The sequence below is a fragment of the Melopsittacus undulatus genome, chromosome 8, assembly GCF_012275295.1.
Source record: "Melopsittacus undulatus isolate bMelUnd1 chromosome 8, bMelUnd1.mat.Z, whole genome shotgun sequence".
In the NCBI taxonomy this organism is placed as follows: domain Eukaryota; kingdom Metazoa; phylum Chordata; class Aves; order Psittaciformes; family Psittaculidae; genus Melopsittacus; species Melopsittacus undulatus.
Window position 1 is genome coordinate 53,607,588 of NC_047534.1, and position 17,543 is coordinate 53,625,130.

General features: G+C 48.3%; 1 protein-coding gene across 1 annotated transcript in view; it reads left to right on the forward strand.

Annotated features, from left to right (window-relative positions):
* Nucleotides 1–16,783: 16,783 nt before the first annotated feature.
* Nucleotides 16,784–17,543, forward strand: part of ERBB4 (erb-b2 receptor tyrosine kinase 4) — a 596,557-nt gene continuing 595,797 nt past the window's right edge. Inside the window, exon 1 of the mRNA XM_034065367.1 lies at nucleotides 16,784–16,880. Within this exon, the coding sequence (XP_033921258.1) occupies nucleotides 16,784–16,880 (97 nt within the window). The remainder of the gene's footprint in view (nucleotides 16,881–17,543) is intronic.

Consider the following 17,543-nt stretch of genomic DNA (forward strand, 5'->3'; position numbering starts at 1 on the left):
TTTCAGCCTGGAATCTGTTGGGGTTTTATACACTATATCTGAGAACATGAAATAAATGAGCCAGATTTTTGTCGTGCCAAAAAAAGGAGCCAAACTCACCTATCTCCAATGGTGTTTCACCTGTTTTCCATCAATAGAAATGGTGTCAGCAAATCTCAGCTTTGCTTTTGGCTTCACTGTTGGTTCTTCAGTTAGATTTCATTTGACATAGCTGCTGTTGGTTTTCCTTATGCCATTTCTTTAGGCAGGAGATAAAAAGCCAAAAGTTGAATTTGTCCTTCTATTATGAGTCCCCAGTTTAATGTCTGTCTTTCCCTTTACTTTCCTTTCCCTTTCCTCTCCTTCCCTCCCCTCTCATTCCCTTCCCCTTGCCTTTCCCCTTCCCCTTCCACTTCGCCTTCCCCTTTCCCCTCCCCTTCCCTTCCCAAGCCACCCACAAGGACTGGAGAGGATGCAAGGAAGAACACCATGTGCTACAACCTCTCCCTCTCCTCAGCATCTGATATCCTGAAATATCCTCCGTGGCTGAAACAGGGAGAGGCTTATCCTGGCAAACCCTTGGGTTTTAGTGACAGTCCTTGCTGTGGCAGCTTGGCAGGAAAGATAATGGAGCTCAGATACTTCCCCTCTCCCTTTTGTTGCTGGTAATAAAGTCACTGGTATGGAGTTCATATCAGCACCATGATATTTCAGTGTCATTCTTCTGACATAAATCCTAAGGCATGGGTAGCACAGCAGTGAAGACAGCTTCCCAGGAAACATTTTGCTGTTGGAAAAGACTGGGTTTGGTCAAATCACACACTGCAGTAATGTTAGGTGTACTCCGTGGTGCACATGAGAATGAGAAACACAAAGTCCTTGTTGCCTGCTCATGTTGATGCTGAAATGCTTTGCTTGAACCTTCTTTAGTTGTGACTTTGTGCTTCTTTTTGTTTGGAGCTTAAGCACAGGATGTTGCACCAAAGAATTCATAAGATGGGGAAATTTGATTGTCTGTATAAGATTTCAGCTTTATTAGAAAGAAATGACTTGGTATTTTTGCATTAGACTACAACATGGACTATTTTTCTTTCCTTTGGGTCTTTGATTTATCCTTAAGTGCTGTATTCCCAGGATGGAGAGTTAACTCCTGACTTCTGGACAGCCATACCTGCATGGGAGCTGAATTGTTTGAAGGGCCTCAAAACATATGAACTTCAAGTTCTTCAGACTCAAAGCAGCTTCTGTCTTCCTCAGCTACAGCCTGAATCACTTTTTCTTTAACTTCCCCCTCTTTCTGTCCTAATAGCAGCAGTCTATTATTAGTCTATTCTTGTTATATAGTCTATTGTTAGTAGTAGTAGTCTATTCTTTATTAACAGCAGCAGCAAATAACAAGGTTATTTGCTCACCAAAACCATTTCCTAATGCCCATCAGCAACGACAGGTTTGTGACACATGCAGTGTTCCTGCTGACCCTTGTAATTGATGAGCATCAACTGGCAGTGAAGCTTCAGCATTAAACTGTAACTTCTCTCATTTGGGGTCTTAATTGTGCTTTGAAATGGTTGATGGCTTGGCTGACCTTTTGCTGGGTTAGCTGAAGGCTCAGATTGATTTGCCAGGAGAGAACCCGCTGAGGAAACCTTGGAGCACAGCACTCCATTGGTTTCCATTAGTGTGCTCTGGTGTCTCTTGGTTTAGAAATGGCTCTGAGCTTTTATGGATCTATACGAATCTATATAAATCCATTCATATAGATCTATATGGATCTATATGAATGGAGCTGTAGGAAAAAGAAGACTCTGGGAATGCCAAGTATTTTACAAAGAGCAGGTAATGAGTATTAAGCCAAAGAGCTACTTCCATTCAATGCAAAGATTGGATGCTGTAATCCCTTTTTGTACTTCTAAAGCATTGCTAAACCTTCCTTTCCCAGTGGAAATCTCCTAGGGGTGCAGCCAATTTCCCCTGCTAGTGGGAAAGTCCAGCATTGCCATTTTTCCTTTAGACCCACTTCATCACTGTGTAAAGGATACATATGATGTCCATACGATGACTGCAGATACTGCATGTATGGACTCTTACCTGAACCTTACAAATGCTCTCTATTTCCATGCTGGTCTTATGGCTCTGTGCTGACATTTGTTCTGCTGGTCCCCATGGAGCTCAGCGCTGTGTCCTGAGCCATCCAACAAGGGGATGTGGCCCCTTGTTACTGAGTAATTAGTTTGAGAGACACAAGACATCAGAAACTTTGCCTGGTTGTGATTGTGCAGGAGGCAAAGGGCAATATCAAACCAAGAGGTAAGCAGCAGGGCAGGCAGCTAAATCCGACCTGAGGGATGATATGGGGCAGTACAACTAAAGAGGGGCTCTCATTTGATGGGACTGCAGTACCTGTGCATTACCAGGGGTAGGGAAACACTCAATTCATTGGGATGTGGCTGTTCAAGCCATCATTCTTGAACACAAAAGGGAATTTGGTGCCTGAAAACAAATCCTCAGAAGGCCTGCAGTAAGGATGCACAGGCTCATCTGAGACTAGCTGCATCCCCATGCTGTAAGTAGTGCCCAGATTCCCATTGGATTTCTGAGCTCTCTTGTTAGCAGGACCCATGGGCTCTGGATCAGATCAAGGGCAGGAAGAGAGTGAAAAGAAGGGATGTCTCCTTTCCATCCTGCAGGAGAAAGGAAAACCCTGCAGTGCTGGGAATGATGCTAGCAGCCAGGGATGTGTCACATTTTGGCAGAGGTGATGAAATTACCTATTATTAGCCTTGATGTGCATGATGGTGTTCCTGACTAGTCCCACTCTCAGCAACAGCATCCTCATGCATTTAGAAGGCCTGTCCCTTTGGCTGATACCTTGTCAAATATTTGCCTCCTGCAATAATGTTTTATCTTGTATTTATAACCCCAGAGCTCTCAAAAGACATACTAAGATGAATACAGCTGATTATCTTACTTTCATCCTTCAGAGCATCGGGTTAACCCCAGCCATTGAATAATTGCACCTGCAAAATAGGTTTTATTGGAAGGAACAAGAGTGGGAGGACTCTGCAGATGGCAGAGATCAAGATTGGTTGCCTCTGTAAAACTGATTCAGGCCTCTTTGACACTATGTCATTAGCTGATGTCAGTGACTAATTTGTGAAGTATATATTCAGTAATGGACTATTTATCGCCCATAGTTTAGGCCATCATCTATTTACTGTCCACTGTGAGAGCATCACACAGAGATGGCTCTATGGTGAGTTTTTAGTTGCATCTTACACTCTTTGTATTTGGGAAAAGTCCCTGAGATGCACAGGGAGTTATTTGCTTGAAAAGTGAATCCAGGAATAGCTTATAGAGAAGGGAGCTGCAACACAGAGCTCAGGGAGCTCAGCTACCTGCTGGGGATGCAAGCATTTGATTGCCAGCTCAGGTAGGTTGCACACTATTGGGTATTGACAGCATTGATATGCTTGGGCCAAAGTAATGTGCATGAGCTGGTGGGAATGAGACTGAGCAGAGAGCAACCCTTTGTGGCACAGTCCCTGTGATCAGTGTTGGGGAGAGGTCATATGGGGGGAGAAGGATGGGCAATGCCATGGGGGCCTCTTAACCCTTCTTGGATCCAGAGTGAAGGGGCAGGGAGACCATGCAATGTGCTACATTGGTTCTTTACCCCTTCATCTCAACTGTGTCTGCTGCTGACACCCTGAGCCATCCTTCAGGGGCTTGGGACAGGACCCAGCTTGGCTTTCCCAGGCATCCACAGTGGTAAATCCTGCTGTCCTGTCACCTATCCAGGACACCCACTCCAGGCAAATATCTCCTCTACCTGACTGATGACCAAGGGAAGATTTTCCCATGTTAAGAAGGAAAATTGCTTCTCTTCTGATTGCATGGCACAGTGAAAGCAAGGAGTACGTGTGTCAGCAGCAGTTGATGGGGTTTGGGTTTGGAGGTGTGTAAACCTGGGGAGAAGGTGGCATTGCTCAGTTTGATGTATAAGCAGGGTGTTGGAACATGCCAGGCACTGGTGGCTCAGCTCTCCCCTTGGTTTCAGCTCCCCCATATCATTGAGGAGGTGTCAAACCCACCCATCCCACCTTCAGCCTGAGGTGCAGATGAGGGATGCAGGTGGAGGAATCCCTGCAGTTCTATATAATGGAGTGCACCCTCCAGCGATACTAGAGCTATAGGGGATTGTAACGAAAGGGGTTTTGGCAGGGGATGCCTGTATGCTCCCGTAGATGTTATATTTCAGCAGCAGATGAGCCGTGAGAGGGCAGTGTTGTACTGCAGGAGCGTTTTAACTGTGTTTTTGCAGTGTCGAGCTGTGATACTTTCAATAGACTCCCTGTTGCAAAAGCTTTTGGGAGCACCCGGGCTTTTTAGCAGCGCCTATAGAGCACCCGAGGGTGATGGGTGACTGTATCAGGTGAACATGCCCAGGTTCAGTGGGCAGATGCCCTGGAAGTGTTCACACACAATGTAGATGAGGCCCTCAGTGCCATGGGTTAGTGGTGGGGAACGATTGGGGTTGATGAGCTTAAAGGGCTTTCCCAACCTGGTTTATTCTATGATGTTATTCCCCAGCCAGGATGCCCACAAGGCCCCACCATATCCCACGCAAACAGATGCAAACTATTGTGCCTGAGCACACATGGTGGTGAGCTGCCTTCACCTTTACCTGGTGCTGTACACAGATGAATCCACATTACAGCAGAGCACTCCCAGATAATTACCTTTCCTTTGTGGAAATAAAGGCATAAATGGCATCTCAAGATGGGAAAAGAGGAGTTCCAGGTTCTCTGCCTTTCTGTCACAAGGTCAAACAACGAGGAGATGATGTTTTTTCTTCTGTTAAGAAGCCACCAGCTCATTTTCATTCCTACTCTGTAGGAATCTCATTTGATTCCTACTCTGTATGACAAGAATATTCAGAGTGGGAGGGAAAGACAAAGTTTTGAGGGACCAGTTCTGCACCTTGCAGTTGATGGATGCGCACCAAGTGGGATGGAAAGACAGGTCTTGCCAAGGCAGACAGTACGATCATCTCTCTGTGCTCACATTGACTAAGTGGATCCTTAATGTTCCGGCCAACATTTAATTTCATTGCAGTTGTGTGCACTGTGGAGGCTTTCCTTAGTATGTCCAAAACTCGAAGGATTAAATAGCCCTGGCAATGAGTAGATCAAGAGTTATTCTTTATCTGAAGCATACTCTGCTGTAGGCCACCTTTTCTGCTATGCTTGTCAGGCCAAGTAAAGCAAATGACCAATGACCAACAGAAGATGACTTCTTATTTTTCCCCTTGGGCTCCCTTAGGTTCAAGTTTTGAGAGGATAAGGATTATCTCTGGGACTGAATCTTGCTTTTGAATTGATTGATGCACTGCAGGCTCTGCTCCCTTAGCACCCTCAGCTAAAACAAACACCCACCCAAAACATGATGGAGGGAATATCCATCTGCCTGTCTCAGTGATGCTAAAGTGGTGTTTCAGTGGGAGAGGGACTCAAACCCTGCACAGGTTTTCCAGAGCAGCTAAAAGGAACGTGGTGGTATCAGAAATGCTACTTGCTTCATGTGCCTGTGGCTTTAAGCATGGAGATCAACAGAAGTGAGTATATAACATTTACCTTTATGCCTGAGCCTGTGAAGAGACGATGGTTTAGTTCAATGACTCTCTGTTTTCATTGAAATCCATCTTTGTTGGGTATCTCGGGGTTTACAATGACTAATACCTTTCCGTAGCGCATCTCTCCATCAGCAGAGAAAACTATGTTTACAGGGCAACGTTTTTCACCTGCTTGTCAGCGTGTCAAGCACCAACAAAACACACAATCTCCTTCTGAATCCCACAGCTCATCATTCATTCATTCATTCATTTAAACATTGGGTGGTGTCAGCAATGGTGTTGGAGATCTGATGACACTGCCATGCGTCTGTGTACCTATGGAGAGATGAGACGTTCAGAGCATCTACTTAGGTGCCACCACTTAAGAGGGGAACCTTTCTTGGCATGTTTGGTGTCTCTTGCAGTTAAGTGTTGATACACTTTAAAAAGGGGAGGGAGGAGGTAGCTGGCTATGAACAAGTTGGTTCAGTGTTGACAACATCACTTTTTGGCATGGCAAGAGACATCATCTACTTCATGTTCTACATCAGAACAGCCTTTCAATTCACATCTTTTACACACAGTGGCAGCAAAGGTTCCCCTAGATATTACAAGCCTTGTGTTTGATTTCTGAGGGGGGTATATTCATAACAAAGGAGGAAAGGGAAAAAGGACACTAGGGGATAAGCCATGAGAATTAAGATGGGCAGACAGGGTTCTACAACTCACATAGGTAAAAATCTGTGCCTGGCAGGCTTCAGCTGCGTTAAAGGTCTCATCATTTTTGCCGTGTTTCTCCAACCCCTACAAAAATGGGAAAAGAAAGAAATTGCATTTTTCATAACAGCACTACAGTGATCCTGTTATTAAAAACAGAGGGAAAAGATATATTGGCAAGTCAAAACAGTTGCAGCCATGGAGTTTTCAATAATCCAGTGAGTCACTACATCCCAACAGCCTTTCATTCACTTCTCCCTGTGATTCAGATGAAATTGTTTATTAGAACTTCTGTGCATTATTTAAAAGAAGAGAAAAAAGGGAATTGTAGCTCTTTATTTCACAGACTGCTGCAATAAAACCTCAGATTATTCACATTCAGCAAGTGCACTGTGTAAGGCAGCAAACACAGCTACCTTTTTTAATCTTAATACTGCGAGATACTTCCTGGCTTTTCCATCTCATTCATAGTCATCAGTAAGTAGGATGTTTACAAGACATCGCTACAGGGAAGAGAAATTTTACATGAAAACTTGATGCAGCCAATGGCTGGAATTGTAATGAAAGACCTAAATGGAAGGCAAACATTAGCTTAATGTCATTCCTTAAATGTAACTCTGGAAAAGTGATGCATAATAGCTGCAAAGGGGACCTGTACTCCACATCTTCACCCATGTCGAGGTGTGGAATAGAAGCGTAGCTAGATGCATAGCTGGAATGCACCTGGGAGCTGCTAGAAGAGACAAGCACAAATATTTGAGATATTTCACTATTTTTCAATCACAAACAGAGTGAGCTTGGAGTTATTTTCCTTTCTTTTCAGGAAATTGGATGATTTTACAATAAAAGGAGGCTGCCTGAAAGCTAGCAGAGCTTGACGGGGATTTCTTTTGCCATTTCACTGTGTTCTCTAGCATGTAAATATTGTTTGGGGATTCTTTTGGGTTCGTTTCATTGTTTTACCTCAGATGCTTGCCAAGCAAATTGAACAGAATTAGCCAGGGGATGAGCATTTAATCTTGAATTCTGAGTCTTCATTAAATCCTAATTTAAACCTTAGGAGAGAGGTGTGCAACCGTTCCCTCTCATAAGGATGGATGCGGTTTGAGATGGGTTTTTATACAGAAAACTACTCAAATGAGGACACCTGAAGTGACCACAGTAAGTGGTCAAGTGGTTGTATCATGTGGGACAAGATCTGGATTCGAATCACCTCTGTGTGATCAAAGCAGGCTGATCAGGAAACTAAGAGGGTGATATGAGAGGGCTGGAAGGCTTGATGGGTTGAAAGGAAAGGGTTTTCCCTTCCTACAAGGGTTACTCTAAATCAGGATGGAGTGCTTTGGGGTGGTTTGTTTTTCCCTTGGGAAATCTCCCAACAACAGCATTGCTGATTTTACCTAAGAAAGGAAAAAAGCTTCTGAATTTGGATAATTCAGTCAATCTATCGAGATAAAATAAACTACTCCTCTGGGACTTGAGATAAACTTCCAAGATGGTGCAGAGGAAAAACATGGAGAGAGAAAGGTTAATTAAAAAGGACCTTATATTTCCTTATGCAAGTTCTTCTGTGAGCCGGGAAGTCGTGAGGAAACATGGAGGGGCTGCGATCTCTCCCATGCTTTCCATTCCCCTTTTTCAGTGCCATCAAGCAACGTCTCTCTGAGGAACACACACATGGAATAAGGCCCACAAAGAAGGGGAATTCATTCCTGTGACTGTTCATGCCAAATCTATTCTCCGCTTCAGTGTTGTCAGGGTGCTGGGACCTTTGTCATAACTTCAAGTAGCACCTCTTGTTTTGCTTCTGGACTGCCAAAGATAGAGAGAAGCAGTAACAGAGGTTAGCAATAAATCAGAAAATAACATTTAAAATCAAATCAGATTTATTTAGTGCCTTGTACTTGCTGGAAGTTGATTTTTCTGGAGCATCTGTTAGAAAGGAAGAAAAAGCAGTGCAAGAAGAGAGCATTCCCCTCGCGAATGGCTGGATTCCAGGGAAAAAGCAAAGGAATAAAAAGGCAAAAGAGGGAAAATTTGGGCGGAGATTTGCACTGCTGCCTGCAGACAAGGCGACCCGCTGGCCTGCTGCCTGCTCCTGGCCTGCCAGCGGAAGTTCTGCCCTTGCCTTGGCAGCAGAGCCTTAAGCCCTGCTTGGCTTTGTGCTGTGCTTCCCGGTGGGCAATGGTGGTGGGAGGAGGTGGGTGCCCTGCGTGTGAAAGCATCTGCGTGTGAGGTGCCTGCCAAGCAGCAGGTACCAACGCCTCAGCATCGGTCAGCACAGCCCCTTCCCCTCTGCTTTTGCCTCTTGGACAAGTGATTTCATCAGTCATACTTATAACAAGTTAGGGTTTAAATCACCTTTGGTGCAGTTTGTGAAGGTATCGAGTGCTTCCCTCACATCGATAGCTGTGTGACTTCTCCAGCTATACAGAAAATTAAGGACTAATAGAACTATTAAACATAAGAACAACAGCTTGAAAGAATCTAACTGGTGCAGTCATTCCTACAAATAAAGTCAGTATGAACCCCCACTCAGGCACTTATAAGCTAAAAGTGACCAAACATAGAATCGCAGGCTGGTTTGGGTTGGAAAGGACCTTAAGATCATCCAGTTCCACAGGCAGGGACCCCTTCCACTGGAGCAGGGTGCTCCAAGCCCCTGTGTCCAACCTGGCCTTGAACACTGCCAGGGATGGGGCAGCCACAGCTTCTCTGGGCACCCTGTGCCAGCACCTACAGGGAAGAACTTACGGTATAAATAATATATATATAAATAACAGTGATTTTTGGAAGCTGATTTTGATAATGAGGCTCTGTTTTAAGGTATTTGCAGCTAATAAAGCTATCGCAGTGCTGGGAGTGCCCTTCTTGAGCACAACAGGAAACTCTTCTCAGAGGGATTGCTATAGAAACAATGAATTATTGGGCAAATGGGACCATGCAGCAAATTGTTCCAGGCTGGGGATTATGTGCTGATAACATGGTGGAGTTAATTTTCTCTATTTTGCTGTAAGTAGAGCTTACATCACTTATAGAAAGGTACAGAAGCAGGTGCGCTGGAGTGTCCATTATTTATAGACACATCCTGGGCTGTGTAAATGAATTTTTCATTGGAAAACTTTGTATAAGAAAAAGGCATCAGAAACTGCTTCACAATCGTGACTGGCAGCTTCAAACATGCTTTGGGGAATGGGGGGAAATCCTGTAGGCACCATGAAGATGTTCCAGATGCAACCCTGAATGTGTTGCAACCAATGGGGTACTTTAACCCAGGAGGAGGAATCCCAGCTCTACTGTTGTCAGTCTGTAGCACAAGGCTTGCTAAATGCTGACCCACAGGTTGTATTGCCTTTCAGTCATCTTGCAAAACTGAGTCCCCCATGAGCAAATGCAAACGTTGTTAGTATGTTGATGTGCTGGCATTGTAGAGCTTGAGAGTGATGTATCAGGACCAGACTGAAGTATGATGAACCACCAACAAGGAGAAACTCTTCTGATACCAAGCAAGTGACCTCGACATTGTCTTTACTGCCCTCTGCTCGACACCAGTTGGGAAGAAATTCTTTTGTCTCCTTTATCCTCTTTTTAGGATCATGAGGAAGGTAGGGGAGAGGTGGGAAAGAAAGATGAGAGAGGTCAAGGGAAAAGGATGCTGTATTTGGATGTAATATACGATTCTCATAGGAAGAAAACACAAACACACACAACTTTGCTTTGGGGCAAGGGGATAACAAATGCTGTGTTTTGTACTGGGCTGAGAACCAGACTGGTTTAAAAGGAGCTGTGGAATGTGAGGCAGGTCCTTGGAAAGGCAGCTTACCAAGGACATTGATAGACACAGGAGGACCACAAAAACCCCAAAATAAATATGATGCCCTAGTTCAGAAGAGACTTTATAAACCTGGGTTAGGTCTCCTTAAATTGGGAGTGCACTTAAATCCTTTTGCTATGAATGAGACACAAACACTGCTAGAACCAGGCACAACATAAGATGCTTCCTTGAGATCGGTTGTTAGTTCCAGATAACACAGTTATGAAGCCTGTGTTACATCGACTACCTGTTACTCCTGAAACTTTGTGTTTACAACTTAGTTTTAATATGATGGAATTGGCTGACCTCTTCCAGGTTCCCAGAATACCCTCCTTTGTGCTCCAGGGGAATTTTTGTTACTCCCCAAACAATAATTTTGAGGATACAAAAGAAGACAAACTAGTGCATTGCACCATGCTACAATAGGCCCACTGTTGATGCTGGGTTAACTGGCCCCGGTGAATGGCTGAGCTCATATCTCACAGGCTGCTCGGAGCTCTCCTCTGCTCTGCCTCTGGGGTTATGATATCATCTCTCAAGTCCTGCAAACACAGCTGAGCTCCACACTGCTCCCATTGTAGATCCCACTCCTCTAAACGTGGAGCTGGGGACCGCAGCCAAACAGCAGAGCATCTTCTCCGCAGGAGGAGGTAGGGATGCTTCCATGCCACTCTCTCCCCACCACTGTTATCCACAAAGGCAACATGCTTCCAAAATACTGCTCACATGGGAATGCACACATAGATCCTATATTTATTATCCTGTTTGTCCATGCATGAAGTGAAAAGCCTGCACCTATAAAAAATCCTCCACGTATAACTGCCTCAGCATCTCTTTGAGGTGGGCTGGTCAGCATTTCCAAGGGTACCAGCTGAGAATCCATCTTCTTCCTGCACAAGCTTTCTTTTTGCACTAGCTTTTGGCTGCTCATCACGCATAAGGCAAGGCTGTGCTGATAGAAGATGAGGTACCTGCCTCAGTATTTCTCTCATGTGATGTGTTTCAGGGCTGCTTACAAGGATTTGCTGACCCAGCCTGTGCAGGGATGCTCGCTTCCAGCTTCATGTGCTCTGGCACGTGTTGCCTAATGACCAGGGCTTCTTGTTCAGTGTGGCTGACAAGGAGCATCTCTGTCACCACAGCTGACACACGCTTGCTTTGTTAAATGACACAAGATGCTGCTGTGCAAGGCACAGGTTCTCCCATGCTTTCAGCTGAACAATTTACTACTGTGATGTATATCTATCCTCCTCTAGCCCAGCAAGCAGGTGTAACCCAGTGCTTGTTATACATGTGCCAGCTTGGCCAGCTCTGTTCCACTTGACACTGCAAGAAGCGGTGAAAACAAAGTGATGATCTGACCTAAAGCCTTACACGTATGATTCAAACCTACCCTGTGTGGCATCTCAGGAGGTGTTTGCACTCCCAAACTGCCTGCTGAGGTTTAGCTCAGTGTGGCTTTGGTTGCTCTGCTACATTGAAGTTTCTACAACCCTCCTGCCTCAGCACCAGCTATGACATAAGGAAACCCAGAGGTTTGGAAAGCACATTTGTGACCACAAACCGCAGTATTTTCTGCTACTCAAATGCTCATCAGAGACTGGGAAGATAACCAAAGAGCTGGGGGAGGAGAAGAGGAAACCACACTTGGCCCCAGGGAAACCACAAACCCACTTTCACACGGAAGGCAATTAGCCAGGCACTCATTTGGTTAGGGTGGCTGCGCTGCTGTGGAAAACGTGACCTTTTAATGAGCTCAGGTTTAGATCTGGGCACTGGATCCGAGTTTCTGCACTAGCAAAGGGAAAACACCAGCGATAAATTATCACCAGGAGAGGGGAGCAGGGGTGAAGCAACCACTGAAACCAGCTCTGTGCACACCCAAGTGCTGCTCTCCATGCCAGCAGGCTCAGCCTCCCTCCCAAAGCCATCAGGATGCTGCAGCATCCTTGTATTGGCAGCACTGATGCAGGTGGATTGTCCCATGCCAGCTCCCTGGCACTGCTCTCCCCCAGTTATTCCACAAGGAGATACAAAACTCCCTAAGCTGGACGTTCACGACGGCACTCCCTGCAAGGGGAAGCAGTAAAAGGCTGATTTACGCTTTGAACCACAAAAGCCTTTAATAGCTCCTGGTTTTTCTTCAATGTAACTGTCTTCCCCTTAAATGTCTGATCCTTTTCTAACAGTCCTGTGGAAGCGGCAGAGTTCTCCACGGGTTAAAGATGCTGTTTTCCAATAGGATCAAGACGTTCACCAGCTCCCCAAATCCCTGCTTGCTGTTACAGGCACTCCTCCTTTTCCTCTTGGAGAAGAAAGGAAGGCAGCAGCGAGCTGACTGCTCCCAGCATGGGCCAGCACTCTCTCCCAGCTTCCTGGGGTTGTCAGTGGGTTATTCCATCACTTGGAGTATTCCCTGAGTCACGGGAACTGCTGCTCCTTCAGGGGGATTAAAAAACACCAAGCCAGGCTGCTCTGACTGGAAAGGGGATTTAGGAGTTTGACTCCAGGCATATATGTTTAAAGATATTGCCCAATTATTTCTTCATTTTTATTAATTACCATTAGTCATTTATGGCCCCTTTTTAATTGAATGTCTCAAAAAAATATTACCTTAGAAAAAAAATATATAAAAAAGCCATTTCATGAACAATTAGCAAAAGCTACAGCTGTGCCATGAAACAGAAATACCTGGGGAGGGGGAAGAGATGTTCCAGATCAACGTGAGTTGCCAGATGGATAGGAAGCCAGCTGAGATGAAAGGGTGATGCTGGAGAGGGCTAATTTGGGCAGGGGAAAGGATACAGCATGGCAATGCAGGGTTCGTTGTCAGGCCTGCTGTTAATTACTGGCTTTATTAATGATGTGGAAGCAATGGGAAATGTTGTTTTAACCACACTGGAAAAGGACACTACATTGGGAAGAACTGAAACTAGCAGTGAGAGCAGAAGAAAGAGCAGCAAGGGGAAGGCTGCAGGGAGGCTGCAGGGAGGGCTGAGGGATACAGCAGAGGATTCCATTGGATTCAGGCTCTGAGGGATAAAACCACACCAACAGAGTGTGGATGGGGAGAGAGCTGATGAGAGGTCAGACAGGAGGGTCTGGTCTGAAGCAGGCACATAAGAGAACCCTTCCCACCACCTTCATGGAAGGATGCCTGTGGTATCAGACAGGCAGGGTTCCTGCAGAAGCAGACTGATAGGCTTGGAGGGGCAGCTGATTTCAGAAGTCACTGCTCCCTACTCACTAGTCACTACTCAGTCTGCCTACTCCTGCTTTACAGAGCACAGCATCTTCTAGCGTGTTTGGAAGAACCCTGTAATGCTGCAATAGTTAACACATGGGGTTGCCTGCTGTGCAGCCCAACTGAAGAAAGAGGGGGAGGAAACAAGAACCTAAGTCCAGCTACATTTATAAGTCATATTTAATGATAACCTATAGAAACCATAAGATAAAAGGAAGGGAGCGAGCTGATGTGAGCTGTCAGGGAGGAAACCCTCTGCCCACCGGATGCCACTGTTGCTCAACATTAAATCACATGGAGAAAACTGTGGCAAGAGCATAGTTGGTGCTTAAGAACACCCCGTGCTTCAGTCACACAAATGCCGGCTCTTTCAGCAACACAAATGCAACTTATTCAGTGGCGAAGTTAAATCTTCTTGCAACTCCTCATCTTGGATGCAGGCAAAGGTGGCAAAGGCAAGGACAAAGGACTGTGTAAAACTCTGCTTTTACTAAGAGGGCCCTAAAAAAGCCCAACAGGAGTTTTATTGCCCAGCTCCTTGCACTGACAGCGTCATTAACCATCAGCTAATAGTGCCGAGTCAGAGCAACCCCAGTGTCATGGCCCTGCGCTATGGGAAAGCATCCTTCATCCCAGCAAAAGACCTCAAGGTGAGAATGTTTTGCATGAAGAGCCGAGGCTGTCGGCTCTGCATTGCAGGCAGTGTGGTGCTCACCATGCCTCCACGCCACAAATAAATCTACAATTTCTCAGCTGGGTGCCTTTGGAAGCCACACGTTAATACGCTTATAAGGGAAGAGAAGACCAGACAAGGTTCAAATAGAGAGCTCATGTAATAAATAAACATGAGGTCAGTATGGGAACAGCAATAATTGCTTTGTATGACAAGATTTGCATAGCAAACATTTGTGATTAATGTACAGCCAACATTAGGTAAGGAGCCTCCGCTATCGCCGCTCCATCTGCACCTTCCAATCTTGAAGGTACGGCAGCTCCAGCCAGAGCAATTAGTCACTGTTTACTGAAAGGCAGATAGAGCAGAAATTCTCTACTTCAATATTTGAGTGAGTTTTGTCTCACAGCCTCCCGCTGGATCCATTCCTGAAAAAGGAAGGAATTACGCTTCTTTCCTAGGGGCAATGGGGGATGATTAGCATTGCCGTTAATCACGCTGGCAAGGACAAGGGCTGGCTCCCGGCTGGCCTCACCCAAGTGATGCTTTCATGGGATACCCTAAGGAAGATGCAGAATACTCCATGTGTCAGGGCTCTGCTTCCCCACTGCCTCTTCGTTCTCCTGTTGGGTGGCATTGCCACTTTGCCACCACTTGATGTATGCAGTGAGATGCAGCAGTAAAACCTCCTTTACAGCCTCCCTTTTGCAGAGCCCAGCTAACTCTTTTCAGCTAAAACTTTTGGCCCTTTGGAGAAAGAGTTGTAATTCAACCTGTAATACTGTCCTGATCTGGGGATATCTTGTTTGGCTTCTAAAGACAAGCAAGCCTCCAGCTTAGCTGGAAAACAGGCAGTTTGGTGGGAGGGGATGAGGTTGAGCTGGGAAAACACCTTGGTTGGAGCCGGCTGGAGGGAAGATGCTCATTGCTCCTCTCTTCCACTAAATCTGCTCCGGGTGCAGGGGAAAGCTGCCAGGGTCAGTGGGAAGAGGAGGGCTCCAGGAAGCATCCTGTAGATCAGATAAAGGGGTAAGGAGAGGGCCTTCATGTTGAGATCCACAGAGGCTGGGCTGGGGTGAGAAGGCAGCAAAAACTTACCTCAGAGCACATATTTCAGGGAAAGAAGGAACAAAGATGTTTCTATGTTCTCTTGCATATTTGCAGTTCAGCTCTGACAGAGGCTCTGAGGATGCCAATCAACTTGTCAAGAGAGATTAATCATAGGGTCCTAGAATGGTTTGGGATGGAAGGGACCTTAGAACTCATCCAGTTCCAACCCCTGCCACAGGCAGGGACACCTTCCACTGGAGCAGCTGCTCCAAGCCCCTGTGTCCAACCTGGCCTTGAACTGCCAGGGATGGGGCAGCCACAGCTTCTCTGGGCACCCTGTGCCAGCGCCTCAGCACCCTCACAGGGAAGAATTTCATCCTATTATCCAATCTAAATCTTCCCTCTGTCAGTTTAAAGCCATTTGCCTTTGTCCTGTCACTACAGGCAAATGTCAAATGGCAGACACTGTCTCAAGGCTGCAATGAGATACTGAGATTTGCAGTTTCTACCTTGCCAGCACAAGCCTTCCCCAAATGCCATCCCCTGGATGCTAGGGAGGATGTCTGGGTCAGCATCTCACCCCTGTACCAGGGCAGGGGACAGCGAGGGGGATCGCTCACATCTGGGTGCAGCCATAAGGTGCCAAGGGGCTGGCAAAGGGCATCAAGATGGTGGGTACTGAACACACCGGTGAGAGATGTCCCTCAGGGCTCGGTATTAGGGCCAGTGTTGTTTAACATCCTCACTGAGCATCTGGACACGTCAATTGAGGGCGCGCACACACAGTGGCCTTGGCAGTGCTGTGGTAACGGATGGACTGGATGAGCTTAAAGGTCTTCCCCACCCCGACTCTCCAAGATGGCACCTCCGTGCCCCACAGCTCTGCAAGGGGGGCTGGAAACCCCCTCACCATCCCCTCCGTGCACCCACCACAGCGGTGAGCGATCCCCGGGCTGCCACCACCCCTTCCCTCGTCACCCTAACCCCCTTGCCAGCACCCCCAAACGCACCAGGGGCTGCGCTGGGGCCGGCATGGCGGCGATCACCTCAGACCCCTGTCTCCGCCATTCGGCTGTGGTGTCCCCTCCCTCCCCTGGCTCTATCGGGAGCTGCGTCCTTTCTGCTTCACAAGGGACGGGGCCCGCGTGGTGCCAACGGGATCGGGATCGGGAACGGGAACGGGACAAACTTTCCCCGTTTGGATAAAGGGGAAGAGGGAAAAGGACTCACGCACCTGCCCCTCGTTCGTGAGGAGAAACGGGTGGGGGGGGGGGCGGAGGGAGAGGAGGGAAGCGCGAGCCCGCGCGCACGCGCGCACCGCGCGTCTCCGCAGGTGCGGAGGGGCTGAGGTGAGGTACGGGAGGGAGGGGGGGGGGGGCAGCGCACGGGGCGGTCCCGCACGGCGCTCGGCCCCCGCCCGCCCCTTCGCTCGGTCCCGCCGCTCCTCCCCCCCCCTCCCGTTCAAACCCTCCTCCTCCTCCTCCTCCTCCTCCTCCGGTCCGCTCCGTTCCTCGCAGCGCCCCACGGCCGGGCTCGAGCGGCGGCCGCCCCGTCGGCGCCGCGGCGCGCCCGCGGAGGGGCGGCGCTGGGGGCGGCGGCTCCGCGGCGGCAACTTTTGGGAGCCGGCGGAGGCTGCGCGGGGGATGGCGGCGGCGCTGAGGCGGAGGCGCTGAGGACAGCGGCGGAGGAGACGCGATGCCGGCGGCGGCCGGGGGGCTGCTGTGGTGGAGCTGGTCCGTGCTGGTGGTGGTGGCGGCCGGAGCCCCGAGGGCCGCCGCGGCGGCGCAGGCAGGTGGGTGAGCGGCCCGGTTCGCGGTGAGGGGCGGGGAGCGGGGGTGCGAGCGGAGCCGTCCCCATAACTTTTCCTTCAGGACCTCGGGGGGGATGTGGGTCCCGGTGCTCTGCGCGGGGGGTGCTGGAGTTTGTTCGGTCCCGTTAGAGCCGGCGGCCAGAGGGCGACAAGCCCGTGTGGGAAGCGCTGTGCGGCCGCGGAGCCCTCGCTGCTGCCCGGTACTCGCGGCTCTCTGTTGGTGTGGGTATTATCGCTACGAATGAGCGGGGCCGGGAGCCTCCCGTGCGGCAGCGGCTCCGTCCCCGCCGGGCGCTGCCCCCCGCAGGTGCCGCTGCCGCCCCGACGGGGCTGTGTCCTCCGTGGCTTCGCGTTGCACCGGGCAGAGGAGGAAGCTTGCGCTGCCCTGCTCAGCTGTAGACGATGTGTCTACAAGGTGTGTCCAAACACTCACAACATAAACACAGGGCTGAGGGTGTTGGCGTACGGGGGGGGCAGGGAAGGAGCGGGCGGCTTGGAAATTAAAGCCGGTAAAAGCGCATTTTCCTTTATCCCGGTTTTTAACTTTATGGAGAGAAACTTGCGGCTTGGACTCGGGGTATTTTACGCTCTATAGCATCGGAGCAGCGCTCTCCGCCGCCGTAGTACGGGCTGCGCCGGGGTAGC